Source organism: Coregonus lavaretus, assembly GCF_964263955.1.
Source record: "Coregonus lavaretus genome assembly, chromosome: 29".
In the NCBI taxonomy this organism is placed as follows: domain Eukaryota; kingdom Metazoa; phylum Chordata; class Actinopteri; order Salmoniformes; family Salmonidae; genus Coregonus; species Coregonus lavaretus.
The window spans coordinates 15,083,469-15,100,600 of record NC_140016.1 but is presented as its reverse complement, the minus strand read 5'-3'; the positions used below and the strand labels follow the sequence as shown (position 1 = coordinate 15,100,600).

The following is a 17,132-nucleotide window of genomic DNA, read 5'->3' as shown; positions in this document are numbered from 1 at the left end:
AACTACACACTACTACACACTACTACTACACTACTGCTACATACTACTACACTACTACTACTACTACTACTACTACTACACAACTACACACTACTACTACACTACTACACACTACTACTACACTACTGCTACAAACTACTACATACTACTACTACACTACTGCTACAGACTACTACACTACTACACACTACTACTACACTACTGCTACACTCTACTACACTACTACTACTACTACTACTACTACTACTACTACTACTACTACTACTACTACTACTACTACTACTACTACTACTACACTACACACTACTACTACTACTACACTACACTACATTTTAAAAAAGTGGCTGTAAACCAATCGTGAAACTCCCCAGTCCTTCACTGCAGTAGAGCTACTACAACACTACTGCTGCAGACTACTACACTACTACACACTACTACTACACTACTGCTACAGACTACTACACTACTACACACTACTACCACACTACTACACACTACTACTACACTACTGCTACAGACTACTACACTACTGCACACTACTTACTACACTACTACACACTACTACTACACTACTGCTACAGACTACTACACTACTACTACTACTACTACTACTACTACTACTACTACTACTACTACTACTACTACTACTACTACTACTACTACTACACTACTACTACTACTACTACTACTACACTACACACTACAACTACTACACTACACACTACTACTACTACACTACTACACCACTGCTACACATTACTACTACACTACTACACACTACTACTAATACTACACTACTACACACAACTATTACACTGCTACTACACTACTACTTACTACTACTACTACACTTCTACACTTCTACACAATACTACTACTCCCCAGTCCTTCACTGCCATAGGCGCTACTACTACACTACTAATACTACACTACTACACACTACTACTACTACACTACTACACACTGCCACACACTACTACTACTACTACTACTACTACACTACTACACACTACTACTCCCCAGTCCTTCACTGCAGTAGAGCTCATTGCAACACACTGCTACACACTACTACTACACACTGCTACACACTACTGCTACACACTACTACACACTGCTAAAGCATAGAGCGAACACACTACTCCAACATAGAGAGAACACACTACTCCAACATAGAGAGAACACACTACTACTGCTACACACTACTCCAACATATAGATAACACACTACTCCAACATAGAGAGAACACACTACTACTACACACTGCTCCAACACAGAGAGAACACACTACTCCAATATAGAGAGAACACACTACTCCAACATAGAGAGAACACACTACTCCAACAAAGAGAGAACACACTACTCCAACATAGAGAGAACACACTACTCCAACATAGAGAGAACATGCTACTACTACACACTACTCCAACATAGAGAGTACACGCTACTACTACACACTACTACTACATAGAGAGAACACACTACTACTACACACTACTCCAACATAGAGAGAACACACTACTACTACATAGAGAGAACACACTACTCCAACATGGAGAGAACACACTACTCCAACAAAGAGAGAACACATTACTCCAACATAGAGAGAACACACTACTCCAACATAGAGAGAACACACTATTCCAACATAGAGAGAACACAGTACTCCAACATAGAAAGAACACACTACTGCTACACACTACTCCAACATAGAGAGAACACACTACTCCAACATAGAGATAACATACTACTACTAATACATACTACTCCAACATAGAGATAACACACTACTACTACTACACACTACTGCTACATAGAGAGAACACACTACTCCAACATAGAGAGAACACACTACTCCAACAAAGAGAGAACACATTACTCCAACATAGAGAGAACACACTACTCCAACAGAGAGAACACACTACTCCAACATAGAGAGAACACACTATTCCAACATAGAGAGAACACACTACTCCAACATAGAGAGAACACACTACTCCAACAAAGAGAGAACACATTACTCCAACATAGAGAGAACACACTACTCCAACATAGAGAGAACACACTATTCCAACATAGAGAGAACACACTACTCCAACATAGAGAGAACACACTACTGCTACACACTACTCCAACATAGTGAGAACACACTACTCCAACAAAGAGAGAACACATTACTCCAACATAGAGAGAACACACTACTCCAACATAGATAGAACACACTATTCCAACATAGAGAGAACACACTACTCCAACATAGAGAGAACACACTACTGCTACACACTACTCCAACATAGAGAGAACACACTAATGCTACACACTACTCCAACATAGAGAGAACACACTACTCCAACATAGAGAGAACACACTACTCCAACACAGAGATAACACACTACTACTAATACACACTACTCCAACATAGAGAGAACACACTACTCCAACATAGAGATAACACACTACTCCAACATAGAGAGAACACACTACTCCAACATAGAGAGAACACACTACTCCAACATAGAGAGAACACACTACTCCAACATAGAGAGAACACACTACTGCTACACACTACTCCAACATAGAGAGAACACACTACTACTACATAGAGAGAACACACTACTCCAACATAGAGAGAACACACTACTCCAACAAAGAGAGAACACATTACTCCAACATAGAGAGAACACACTTCTCCAACATAGAGAGAACACACTATTCCAACATAGAGAGAACACACTACTCCAACATAGAGAGAACACACTACTGCTACACACTACTCCAACATCTAGAGAACACACTACTGCTACACACTACTCCAACATAGAGAGAATACACTACTCCAACATAGAGATAACACACTACTACTAATACACACTACTCCAACATAGAGAGAACACACTACTCCAACATAGAGATGACACACTACTATTACACACCACTCCAACATAGAGATAACACACTACTACTACACACTACTCCAACATAGAGAGAACACACTATTCCAACATAGAGAGAACACACTACTCTCTACCCCATCATCATCATAACCCTGGTTGTAAAATTCCTGCAAGCCATGGCCAGCGAAGAGGCCGGATCTCAATCCCATTGAGCACGTCTGGGACCTGTTGGATCAGATGGTGAGGGCTAGGGTCATTCCCCCCAGAAATGTCTGGGAACTTGCAGGTGCCTTGGTGGAAGAGTGGGGTAACATCTCACTGCAACAACTGGCAAATCTGGTGTCGTCCATGAGGAGGAGATGCACTGCAGTACTTAATGCAGCTGGTGGCCACACCAGATCCTGACTGTTACTTTTGATTTTGACCCCACCTTTGTTCAGGGACACATTATTCTATGTGGAACTTGTTCAGTTTATGTCTCAGTTGTTGAATCTTGTTATGTTCATACAAATATTTACACATGTTAAGTTTGCTGAAAATAAACGCAGTTGACAGTGAGAGGACGTTTCTTTTTTTGCTGAGTTTTATGAGCCACCCACGGATCAATATTTATTATAGTCTTTATACTGTATATCTACCACTGAGTATACAAAACATTGCTCTTTCCATGACATAGACTGACCAGGTGAATCCAGGTGAAAGCTATGATCCCTTATTGATGTCACTTGTTAAATCCACTTCAATCAGTGTAGATGAAGGAGACAGGTTTAAGAAGGATGTTTAAGCCTTCAGACAAATGAGACATGGATTGTGTATGTGTGACACTCTGGCTCTATGGACTTTATAATTGAGCCAGGGTTGTTCTTTTTCATGTGTTTGGGTGTATTTCATTTGGTGGTGTTGGGGATGGGTGAGTTTCATTTTGTTTGTGTCTATGGTGATTGGTCTATGACTCCCAATCGGAGGTAACGAGTGTCAGCTGTCGGCTCGTTATCTCTGATTGGGAGCCATATATATTCTGTGTGTTTTCTCCTTTGTTTTGTGGGTTATTGTTTCCGTGTTGCTGTTAGTCTGTATCAGTAATTGAACTTCACGTATCGTCATTTGTTGTTTTCTTCGTGGTTGCTTTAAATAATAAAGTCATCATGTTCACTCCACGCGCTGCGTATTGGTCCGCTCCTTCAGACGATCGTGACAGAATAACCCACCACAAAAGGACCAAGCAGCGTAACAAGCGGCAACAGGACCTACCTACACAGGAGTTATGGACGCCTCCTAAGGATTTTTGGACATGGGAGGAGATTCGGGCTGGAAAGGGTCCTTGGGCACAACCGGAGGAATATCACCGCCCTCGTGAAGAGCTGGAGGCAGCCAAAGCCGAGAGGAGGTGGTACGAGGAGGCAGCGCGAAGGCGAGGCTGGAAGCCCGTGGAAGAGAGGCAACCCCAAGAAATTTTTTGGGGGGGGCACATGGCTTGGGCAGCTGGGCAGCAGGAGGCTGCCACAGGGAGAAAAGGAGAGAAGGCTAACGGAGTACGGGAGCCATTGGCGAGTAGAAGGAGGGAAGTTGTTGTGGCACGGCATGAGAGACTGAAGTGTGTTACCAGTCCGGTCCGGCCCGTTCCTGATCCCCAGTTAAGGCCAGTGGTGTGTGTTCCCGGTATGGACCGGCCTGTTCCTACTCCACGCACCAGGTCCACGATGTGCGTCGCCAGCCGGCCAGAGTCTGCCGTCTGCCCAACGGCGCCTGAACTGGCCGTCTGCCCAACGGCGCCGGAACTGCCCGTCTGCCCTAGGGCGTCTGAACTGCCCGTCTGCCAAGCGCTGCATAAGCCACCCGTCTGTACTGAGCCTGCAAAGCCGCCCGTCTGCCATGAGCCTGCAAAGCCGCCCGTCTGCCATGAGCCTTCAGAGCCGTCCGCCAGATCGGAGCCGCTAGAGCCTTCCGCCAGACAGGAGCCGCTAGAGCCTTCCGCCAGACAGAATCATACACCTGCTATGGAATCAGCAGGAGCCGACGCAGCCCATACTAGACTGGAAGCTCAGGTTCGGGACCAGCAAGAGCAGCTCCTGCAGATGGGAGCCGCCCTGCTGGAGGTGATGACTGCAATCCGAGGCTGGGGTCCGCCTCCACCGCCAGCCGCCCAGCCAGCACCATCAGCCAGCCATGAGCAGCCAGATCCGTCAGCCAGCCATGAGCAGCCAGACCCGTCAGCCAGCCATGAGCAGCCAGATCCGTCAGCCAGCCATGAGCAGCCAGATCCGTCAGCCAGCCATGAGCAGCCAGATCCGTCAGCCAGCCATGAGCAGCCAGATCCGTCAGCCAGCCATGAGCAGCCAGATCCGTCAGCCAGCCATGAGCAGCCAGATCCGTCAGCCAGCCATGAGCAGCCAGATCCGTCAGCCAGCCAGGATCCTCCAGAGCCGTCCAGCCAGGATCCGCCAGAGCCGTCCAGCCAGGATCCGCCAGAGCCGTCTAGCCAGGATCCGCCAGAGCCGTCCAGCCAGGATCCGCCAGAGCCGTCTAGCCAGGATCCGCCAGAGCCGTCCAGCCAGGATCCGCCAGAGCCGTCTAGCCAGGATCCGCCAGAGCCGTCCAGCCAGGATCCGCCAGAGCCGTCCAGCCAGGATCCGCCAGAGCCGTCCAGCCTGGATCCGCCAGAGCCGTCCCGCCGGGATCCGCCAGAGCCGTCCAGCCTGGATCCGCCAGAGCCGTCCCGCCGGGATCCGCCAGAGCCGTCCAGCCGGGATCCGCCAGAGCCGTCCAGCCGGGATCCGCCAGAGCCGTCCAGCCGGGATCCGCCAGAGCCGTCCAGCCGGGATCCGCCAGAGCCGTCCAGCCGGGATCCGCCAGAGCCGTCCAGCCGGGATCCGCCAGAGCCGACCAGCCGGGATCCGCCATTCAGTCAGGTACTGTCCCTTAGCCCGGTGCTGCCCCGTAGTCCGGTGCTGCCCCTTAGTCCGGTGCTGCCCCTTAGCCCGGTGCTGCCCCTTGTCCCGGTGCTGCCCCTTATCCCGGTGCTGCCCCTTAGTCCGGTGTTGCCCCTTAGTCCAGGTGGGGTTAGTTGGAGGGTGGTCATTGGGAGGAGGCTACCAAAGCAGGTTGTGACTGTGGTGGGGTGGGGATCACGACCGGGGCCAGAGCCGCCACCGTGGACAGACGCCCACCCAGACCCTCCCCTAGTCCTGATGTTGGTGCGCCCGGAGTTCGCACCTTTAGGGGGGGGTACTGTGACACTCTGGCTCTATGGACTTTATAATTGAGCCAGGGTTGTTCTTTTTCATGTGTTTGGGTGTATTTCATTTGGTGGTGTTGGGGATGGGTGAGTTTCATTTTGTTTGTGTCTATGGTGATTGGTCTATGACTCCCAATCGGAGGTAACGAGTGTCAGCTGTCAGCTCGTTATCTCTGATTGGGAGCCATATATATTCTGTGTGTTTTCTCCTTTGTTTTGTGGGTTATTGTTTCCGTGTTGCTGTTAGTCTGTATCAGTAATTGAACTTCACGTATCGTCATTTGTTGTTTTCTTCGTGGTTGCTTTAAATAATAAAGTCATCATGTTCACTCCACGCGCTGCGTATTGGTCCGCTCCTTCAGACGATCGTGACAGTATGTGTGCCATTCAGAGGGTGAATGGGCAAGACAAAATATTTAAGTGCCTTTGAACGGGGTATGGTAGTAGGGTGCACAACTCAATATTAGGAAGGTGTTCCTAATGTTTGGTATACTCAGTGTATATTGAATAATATTACAGAGAAAGAGAGCCTGCCTCCTTATTGCGATATGACTCGGAGAGCAAAGTACCCTAATGGAAACGGACCTGGTGGAGCCCGCAGTTGCAGGGAGTCAGCCGATTCAGCCATTGAAGACGTCTCAGATTTCATAAAACAAAATCCTGCTCCCACATCCCCAACCCCCAGGGGTCCTCTCTCAACCCTGTAATGGCTGTTATTTCTCTAATGAAAGAAATCAGAAATGTGCATCTCATAAGGAAGCAGCACCGGGCCTGGGCTGGGCATCTGAGGGGAGCGGTATCGGGCCTGGGCTGGGCATCTGAGGGGAGCGGTGTCGGGCCTGGGCTGGGCATCTGAGGGGAGCGGTGTCAGGCCTGGGCTGGGCATCTGAGGGGAGCGGTGTCGGGCCTGGGCTGGGCATCTGAGGGGAGCGGTATCGGGCCTGGGCTGAGCATCTGAGGGGAGCGGTGTCGGGCCTGGGCTGGGCATCTGAGGGGAGCGGTGTCGGGCCTGGGCTGAGCATCTGAGGGGAGCGGTGTCAGGCCTGGGCTGGGCATCTAAGGGGAGTGGAGTCGGGCCTGGGCTGGGCATCTGAGGGGAGCGGTGTCAGGCCTGGGCTGGGCATCTGAGGGGAGCGGTGTCGGGCTTGGGCTGTGCGTCTGAGGGGAGTATACCGGGAGGTGGCCAGCTGCTGGTGATGCCTCCCATAATCACGGTCCTGTGAAATCAAAGAAATACTGTATGATATGTATACGCAGGGTAGACCAACCAACCTGGGACCAGACGGGCTTGGGTGATTTATGTAATGGCTCCTCATGTTACTGAAGCCAGGGTTACTCTGAGAGGAAAGACAGGCGACAGAGGACAACACTAAACTAAACCATTCCATCCACTATGGGTTCGCATGATGTGTGTTGAACTGTCTGTCTTCCCTGGAGCTGTGTGTATAAGGGAGGGAGGGGGTTAAATGTAATATAAATGCCTAGACCAATGACACTAACCAGGTCAACCCCCATTGCTTTTATATTACGCAATGGGGGTTGACCTGGTTAGTGTCATTCACTTCAAATTAATAATGTAATCTCAGAGACAGGAATAGCTGGGACGGAGCCTTTGGTCTCATCATCATCTCCCATGTCTCCTCTTCTTCATCCTCTTCCTCCTGCTGCTTCACTGGTACAGTAGGTCACTGGCTGAATCACAAATAGGAAAATATTCCCTGTATAGTGCACAACTTTTGACCAGAGCACTATGGGCCCTGGTCAAAAGTAGTGCACTATAAAGGGAATACGGTGCCATTTGGGAAGTAGCCACTGACTGTGCCCAGGGAGGCTGGGTCTGGACTGGACTGGACTGGACTGGGTCTGAACTTGATTGGTCTGGGTCTGGACTGGTGGTCAGTGGATTGGTCTGGGGCTGGGGTGGTGGATTGGTCTGGGCTGGGGTGGGGTGGTGTTGGATTGGTCTGGGCTGGGGTGGTGGTGATGGATTGGTCTGGGGCTGGAGTGGTGGTGGTGGATTGGTCTGGGCTGGGGTGGGGTGGGGTGGGGTGGTGAGGGTGGATTGGTCTGGGGCTGAGGTGGTGGTGGTGGATTGGGCTGGGGTGGGGTTGTGAGGGTGGATTGACCTGGGGCTGGGGTGGTATGGTGGGGATGTGGATAGAGTTTGTGTTGCTAGCAGGCAGCAGAAAGCCACTGACAAGCCTAGCTGCCTCCTGACTGGATCTGGCTGTGGAAATTCAATTTGGCATGCAGATAATAGCCCTGCCAAGAGCAACACGCCGTGGACAGCACAGCACACCACTCCTGTTCTGTTTGATAGGTACCCTAGATAGGCAGGGCGCTGACCAGACCAGTCAGTCAGGGGTATAGTATCAACAGCTGGGTGTATACATCCTCTCTTTATGGCAGCATGTTGTTGGTAAGAGTTATGGAGACGGACAGATGTCTGTTTCGACGACGGTAGTAGAGGAAATGATTGGAACAAGAGTGTTGATGATAGCTGAGGTTTTTAGCTGTTTTCCACTTTCATTTTACATTGAAATTGTAATTTTCCTCATCTGACTGTCCCTATTTCACTTTCCCTCTTATCTTAAGGAAAGAGAGAGGCCATGATAATGAGAAATAGAAACTGAAAAGGGAGAGGGAGAGGCCATGATAACGAGAAATAGAAACTGAAAAGGGAGAGGCCATGATAACGAGAAATAGAAACTGAAAAGGAAGAGGCCATGATAACGAGAAATAGAAACTGAAAAGGGAGAGGCCATGATAACGAGAAATAGAAACTGAATTGTGTTGCCATGCCATTCATAATTTTTTCGATGTCTGTTAAGAAAATTGAACAGAATAAAGTTGTGTGTGAATGTGTGTGTTTACCTGCTATAAGGATGGCTCCTCCTTGCAGCGAGCGCAGGCGGCTTTGATATCCTTGTGTGTTGCTAGGCTTTTATCAGTAATATGTTTTGGTGCTGCCAGCTGGTCTGGACATGGAAGGCTTTAATGGAATCAATAGGAGATTTATAGCAGCCATCCTGTGAGTCAGAAAGATGAGGGTAAAAATAAAATACAATGAATGATATTTGCAAGCAGATTGTCAGTGTTGGGAGACTGATGCACTCCCTCCCTCCCTCCCGCCTCCCCCACACAAAACTGTGTGTGTATGCGTGTGTGTGTGTGCCTGTGAGTGTACATGCATGCGTACGTGTGTGTGTGTTTGCACCTGAGTTTGAGTGGGTGGATGGTGTGGATAGTAAGCTGTGTGTCCTCTTAACGCGGAGGCAGGAAGCCAATCTCAGCCAGATGATCGTCTCTTTGAAGATGGAGATCTGACTCACCTAAAATAACTTCAGACACTGAGGATACAGGGGATCCATACACCTTGTATCAAGCAGCACCACCTGCCAGCAACACTGTGTAATGTGTTGCTTGCTGTTCATCACAGATTATTAACAACAGCAGTATCTCCCCAATATCAAATAACATTCGCAATGAGATTACATAGGCAAGGCCTATTACTGCTCAACAGATATAGTGGAGGAGATAGTAAGTTATTACATTAATTACAGAACTTCTCCTCATTTAACATGTTGTATACAGGACCATACTTTACATGTAGATGTGATGTTTGGGGAGAAATTATAATGTCCTCCAAAGTTAATATGGCAGCATAATGTCGATTGGCAATGTTTAGTGCTTCCCCACAAAATCCTCTTCACGTGTGTGCGTGTGTGTGAGGTTGCTCAAAACCGCATATTTAGGTTGGATGATTTCCCTTTTGTCTGTAGGATGAAGAAAACACAGCCAAGTAAACAAAACAATAAAACATTTATTAGCACTGGAAGTCCTGTATAAAGCCGTAGCCTCTCTCCCCTCGTAGCACGCGCAGGACATGATGGAGCCGGGACTCACCACTCAGGAAAACGAAAACACTAAGAGAAGAAACAAAAATGCCCCAAAAAATAAATGCATTAAAAATGAGATTTTTTATCTGTTTTGCATTTATGCCATGAAAGTCAGCGTGTGAGCAATGGCAAAAGCAGTTGGAAGAAAAATTCCTACCCAATGTGTCAGAGGTATAAACACAAGATACATTTTCCATCTGTGTAAAGTGGCGTATTATGAGTTATACTCCTTCAAAAGTATGCCTTATTTGTACATGTACCACGTAGTTTGAGTAAAGGATACACAAAACCCCCTGCGTTTCATATCAACTCAAACAGGGATTTGAGACTTTTGCATCTCTTTTCAAAAAGGCCCCGGCCAAAGAATGCAAGGTTATTGAAAACATCAAGAAAAAAAAAGCTTTAGCTAGGTCGAAATGGTGTATTCGTTATTCAAAACACAACACACTAATCAAGATTTCTGGCACTAATATGACTTACATTTTACATTTTACATTTTAGTCATTTAGCAGACGCTCTTATCCAGAGCGACTTACAGTTAGTGAGCGCATACATTTTCAGACTTGATTGGGCTCCCATTTAATAACGTACACCCAATTTTCATTGTGGGGGGGGGGGGGACACGAGCTACCCAATAAATGCTTTTTAGAATGTTGTGAGAGGAAATTGCTGGTGATACTGGTTAATACATAATTATGGGCTGGGAGTAGGAGGGAGGAGAGAGAGAGAGAGAGAGAGAGAGAGAGAGAGAGAGAGAGAGAGAGAGAGAGAGAGAGAGAGAGAGAGAGAGAGAGAGAGAGAGAGAGAGAGAGAGAGAGAGAGAGAGAGAGAGAGAGAGAGAGAGAGAGAGAGAGAGAGAGAGAGAGAGAGAGAGAGAGAGAGAGAGAGAGATTTCACTTTTGTTTATTGTCTACTTCACTTGCTTTGGCAATGTTAACATATGTTTCCCATGCCAGTAAAACCCTTATATTGAAATTGAATTGAATAGAATTGAGAGGGAGCGAGAGAGAGAAAGGGAGAGAGAGAACGATAGAGAGAGAGAGAGGTGCAGAGTGGGCTGGCAGAATTCCACAGTGTATTTGAATCCTTGCCTGATTGTTTATCACTGGAATTGGTCATAGCAAGGTCAGCGGTTAAACCCACCGGTGGTCTCTCTCTGTTATGTGGAGCAGGCATGACTGGGAAACAGACACCCTGATTAGCCCCCCAGATATTCCATATCTCATTTATTTCCTCCCTGCCCAGTAATTGCATTATGGTTTTCAAATGATGTTTGCCCAGCAAGGATCTACAAACAAACAAGCTTAATAAAGTTAAGCAAAACCATTGTGACATGTCAAAAATCATTTGGCTCATAACTGAATGCATAGAGGGAGAAGAAAAGCTGTCAGGGTTGTAATGTGCTGCCATGTCTTAGTCTGTGGGTGTTCTTTTCTTCTGTCATGCGTTCTCAAGTTACTCAAACCCAATGTGATTGCTTCATTTCTCCTGGAGAATAATGGAACACTCTCGGAGGGTTCTACTAGAGTAAAAAATGTAGAAATGTTTTACATTAAAAACATATGTACAGATATGTATTCCCCACCACACATAACATGGAGAGATATAAGAGGGAAGAAAGAGAGAAAATGTAAGATTTGATGTTTATGGTTTGTAGAGCAATTTGATTTTGAACTTTAAAGGGATGGCTATCATTACTCCTCAGCAGAACGCTGGAGCCGCAGAATTCTCCAGAATGTGCATATGTTCTTAAAGCTTCGCCTCTCTGAAATGTGAGTTGTGCCTTCAAACCGCCCTTAACGTTTCATCCTTGTCTTTATCTCATGTTCGCCAGGGACCTCAGTGAGAACCAGATCCAGGCGGTTCCTCGTAAGGCTTTCCGTGGGATCACAACTGTCAAAAACCTGTAAGTAGCCCTACTCTATCCTCCTCTATCCTCCTCCGTATATAGAAAGCACATGGCATGGCTTCTCTGAGAAAGACAAGGGAGGAAAGAGTTATGTGTCAGACACGGCCATCAATCCGAGGTAGATGGGTTCAGGTCTGTTGAAACAAGTGTCCAATAATCAAATTTCATTCATTCATTTATTAATTCATTCATCTGTTCATGAGATGCTAATAAACAACACAACAATCAATACAACTTATTGATCCTGCTTAGGGAATACAATCCAGGTAGTCATCAAGCCACAACAAGATTGCTTCCAATGTTCCTTTTCATTTACAGTATTCTCCTACATAGTTACTGTTAAAGGAGAAGATGCTGCAGCTGATTTGTATGGGACTCTCATGATGATACGATATTTAACCACAAGCCAATCGTACATTTTCCACCACGTTGTCGGGTGACTGTGTTGGGCGGAACTTCAAAGAGGGAGAAGGAAGCAACTCCCAGCCAATGGTCCCCATTCGTTGCCCAGAACAATAAATGTTGCATTCCCCAAAAGTCTGTCCCAAATCAGCCAATCAGAGGAGGGCTTATCGATGATTCACTGCAATTATTGTGTTGTTGAGGTTAGGCTTAATGGGCCGACCACTGTGTTTGGAGTTAAGGATCACAGCCCAGAGCCCTTTGGGATGCACCCATAGAATGAACCATCCCCCTCAGTGTTGATGGCTGAACTAAGTTGCCTTTTTGAACCTTTTGGTATACATTACAGGGTTACGGTTAGGGTTAGTGTCACGATCGTCGGGAACAGATGAGGACCAAGGCGCAGCGTTGCAGGCAAACATACTCTTTATTTAGCGATTATACGACAAAATAAACAAACGATAACGTGACAGTTCACGGTCTAACACAAACCAACTAGAAACAAGATCCCACAACTAATGTGGGAAAACAGCCTCTATAAGTATGGCTCCCAATCAGAGACAACCAGCCACAGCTGACACTCGTTGCCTCTGATTGGGAACCACTCTGGCCAACACATAAATATAATACATAGATCTACACACCCTGGCTCAACATAACAGTGTCCCCAGAGCCAGGGCGTGACAGTACCCCCCCCTAAAGGCGCGGACTCCGACCGCGTCAACCAAATACCACAGGGGAGGGACCGGGTGGGCACTCCGCCTAGGCGGCAGATCCGGCTCCGGGCCTGATCCCCGCTCCCTCTCCAACCCCCCAAAGTACCCCTGGTCCGGTCTGACCCCGCTGGCCGGAGCTGGACTGCACACTGGTGGAGCGGATTGCTCTAGCTCCGGCGTGAAGCATCTGATCGGTGCCGGACCAGGCACCGGTGGAACAGGCACGGGATGTGCCCGGACTGACGACGCACACCACTGGCTTGGTATGGGGAACAGGCACGGGCCGTGCCGGACTGACGACGCACACCACTGGCTTGGTGTGTGGAGCAGGAGCGGGCCGGACCGGGCTGGCGACGCGCCCCATTGGCTTGGTGCGGGGAGCAGGAGCGGGCCGGACCGGGCTGGCGACGCGCACCATTGGCTTGGTGCGGGGAGCAGGAAAGGGCCGGACCGGGCTGGCGACGCGCACCATTGGCTTGGTGCGGGGAGCAGGAAAGGGCCGGACCGGACTGGCGACGCGCACCATTGACCTGGTGCGGAGAGCAGGAACAGAACGGGCCGGGCTGGCGACGCGCACAATTGGCCTGGTGCGGGGAGCAGGAACAGGACGGGCCGGGCTGGCGACGCGCACCATTGGCCTGGTGCGGGGAGCAGGAACAGGCCGGGCCGGGCTGGCGATGCGCACCATAGGCTTGGTGCGGGGAGCAGGAACAGGCCGGGCCGGGCTGGCGACGCGCACCATAGGCTCGGTGCGGGGAGCAGGAACAGGCCGGGCCGGGCTGACGACACGCACCACAGGCTCGATGCAAGGAACAGGGACAGGCCGGACCGTACTGGGGACACACACCACTGGCCCTATGCAGGGATCAGGAACGGGCCGGACCGGACTGGTAACACACCCCAGTACCTCTCGCCGTGCCTCCACACTTTCCTTCCCCTTTAACACCAGTGGCCCCCGTAACCTGGCGGCCTCCTCTGTCAACCCGCTGGACCGCTCTATCGCGGCCTCCTGCTGCCCCGACGTCCACGTCGTGAGCCCCCCCCTAAAAAATGTCTGGGTGTCTCTCCTCCCCGTGGACCAGGCCTCCCTAGTTCTCGCCAGACTCTCACCCCACTGCTCCAAAGTCCAACCACTCTGCTCTTCCCTTGGCTTGGCCCAGTCGAGACTCTTAATCCATTGCTCCATAGACCAGCCTCTCTGCTCTTCACTTGGCTGGGCCCAGTCGGGACTCCTACTCCACTGATCCCAGGTCCATCCTCTCTCCTCTTCACGCTGCTTGGTCCTGTCTTGGTGGGATCTTCTGTCACGATCGTCGGGAACAGATGAGGACCAAGGCGCAGCGTTGCAGGCAAACATACTCTTTATTTAGCGATTATACGACAAAATAAACAAACGATAACGTGACAGTTCACGGTCTAACACAAACCAACTAGAAACAAGATCCCACAACTAATGTGGGAAAACAGCCTCTATAAGTATGGCTCCCAATCAGAGACAACCAGCCACAGCTGACACTCGTTGCCTCTGATTGGGAACCACTCTGGCCAACACAGAAATATAATACATAGATCTACACACCCTGGCTCAACATAACAGTGTCCCCAGAGCCAGGGCGTGACAGTTAGCCGAGTGGAAGTCATGCTGGTTATCTTTATGAGAATGGAGCTGTAGATAGACATAATATGACATTTTAAATGTCTTTATTCTTTTGGAACTTTTGTGAGTGTAATGTTTACTCTACATTTTTTATAGTTTATTTCACTTTTGTTTATTATCTACTTCAGAGAAAAAAAAGCTTTTGACTCAATTTCGCATGAGGGTCTGCTATACAAATTGATGGAAAGCAGTGTTGGGGGAAAAACATACGACATTATAAAACCCATGTACACAAACAACAAGTGTGCAGTTAAAATTGTAAAACACACACATTTTCTTCCACAGGGCTGTGGGGTGACAGGGATGCAGCTTGAGCCCCACCCACTTCAACATATAAAGCTCTGGAAAAAATTAAGAGAACACTGCAATTTTTTCTTAAATCAGCATCTCTACATGTATGACAGCCATTCCATTCCAGTGTCTGTTGAATTCCAACACAGGGCACACCTCATTCTACTGAATTAGGTACTGATTAGGTGATCAACTGAAGCAATTCTTATTTAACGAGGAAAAGTATAAAAACCACTGCTGTGGTCATCACTGTCCTCTTGCAATAGGACCAGCTGGATGGCAAAAACAGTGCTAATAGTACCTCAAAAGTAATATTAATCAAAAAATAACTATGGACCATGCCAAAAGAGTTGAAAAGGAAAGTTTTGAGTGAGGAAAAGAAGGGTTCAATTCTGGCTTTACTGGCAGAGGGATACAGTGAGCGTCAGGTTGCTTCCGTCCTTAAAATTTCAAAGACGGCGGATCATAAGAACAAGGTCAAGCAGCAGACATTGGTGACAACAAAGCTACAGACCGGCAGAGGGCGAAAACGACTCTCTACTGACCGGGATGACCGCCGACTCATTCGAATGTCACTCAACAACCGTAGGATGACATCAAGTGACCTACAAAAAGAATGGCAAACGGCAGCTGGGGTGAAGTGCACGGCGAGGACGGTTCGAAACAGGCTCCTAGGGGCAGGACTGAAGTCGTGCAAAGCTAGAAAAAAGCCATTCATCAATGAGAAGCAAAGAAGAGCCAAGCTGAGGTTTGCAAAAGACCATAAGGATTGGACCATAGAGGACTGGAGTAAGGTCATTTTCTCTGATGAGTCCAATTTTCAAACTTTGCCCCACACCTGGTCGTCTAATGGTTGGATGGAGACCTGGAGAGGCCTACAAGCCACAGTGTCTCGCATCCACTGTGAAATTTGGTGGAGGATCGGTGATGATCTGGGGGTGCTTCAGCAATTCTGGAATTGGGCAGATTTGTCTTTGTGAAGGACGCATGAATCAAGCCACGTACAAGGTTGTCCTGGAAGAAAACTTGCTTCCTTTTGCTCTGACATTGTTCCCCAACTCTGAGGATTGGTTTTTCCAGCAGGACAATGTGCCATGCCACACAGCCAGGTCAATCAAGGTGTGGATGGAGGACCACCAGATCAAGACCCTGTCTTGGCCAGCCCAATCTCCAGACCTGAACCCCATTGAAAACCTCTGGAATGTGATCAAGAGGAAGATGGATGGTCACAAGCCAGCAAACAAAGCCGAGCTGCTTGAATTTTTGCGCCAGGAGTGGCATAAAGCCACCCAACATCATTGTGAAAGACTGGTGGAGTGCATGCCAAGACGCATGAAAGCTGTGATTGAAAATCAGGGTTATTCCACCAAATATTGATTTCTGAACTCTTCCTAAGTTAAAACATTAGTATTGTGTTGTTTAAAAATGAACATGAACTTATTTTCTTTCCATTATTCGAGGTCTGACAACACTGCATCTTTTTTGTTTGTCACGAGTGCTGATGTGGATGCGGTGGTGAAGTCAAGCGCAGGACACAGAGGAATAAGTCAAGACGACTTTACTAATAACCTCGATAGGTACACAAAATTAAACGGCCTCAAAACACTAGAGGCGAAACAAATACGCGGAGTGCGTAAAACCAACACGAAATGCCAAGGTACCGAACCTATACATTCATGACAGGCGGACAATAACACACAAAATACAAACATAACATAGGGGAACTTGTAGGTGACATAATCAATACAGAATACGAAACAGGTGCACTAACTAGACATGACAAAACAAACATCGAAAACATCAAATGGTAGTAGCTAGTACTCCGGGGACGACGAACGCCGAAGCCTGCCCGAGCAAGGAGGAGGAGCAGCCTCGGCGGCATCCGTGACAGTACCCCCCCCCCCCTTGACGCGCGGCTCCTGCCATGCACCGACCCCGGCCTCGGGGACGGCCAGGAGGACGCGGAGCAGGGCGCGTGGGATGACTCCGGTGGAACTCTGTCAGGAGGGAGGGATCTAAAATGTCCCTCCTAGGCACCCAGCACCGTTCCTCCGGACCGTACCCCTCCCACTCCACGAGATACTGCAGACCCCCCATCCGACGTCTCGAATCCACGATGGACCGGACTGAGT

The 17,132-nt window shown here is 48.5% G+C and overlaps 1 protein-coding gene across 1 annotated transcript in view; it reads left to right on the top strand.

The window, feature by feature from the left end:
* Positions 1-17,132, top strand: part of slit3 (slit homolog 3) — a gene marked incomplete at its 5' end in the record, with an annotated part of 237,039 nt that overhangs the window by 99,050 nt on the left and 120,857 nt on the right. The window contains one exon of the mRNA XM_084147010.1: positions 11,860-11,931. Within this exon, the coding sequence (XP_084003136.1) occupies positions 11,860-11,931 (72 nt within the window). The remainder of the gene's footprint in view (positions 1-11,859; positions 11,932-17,132) is intronic.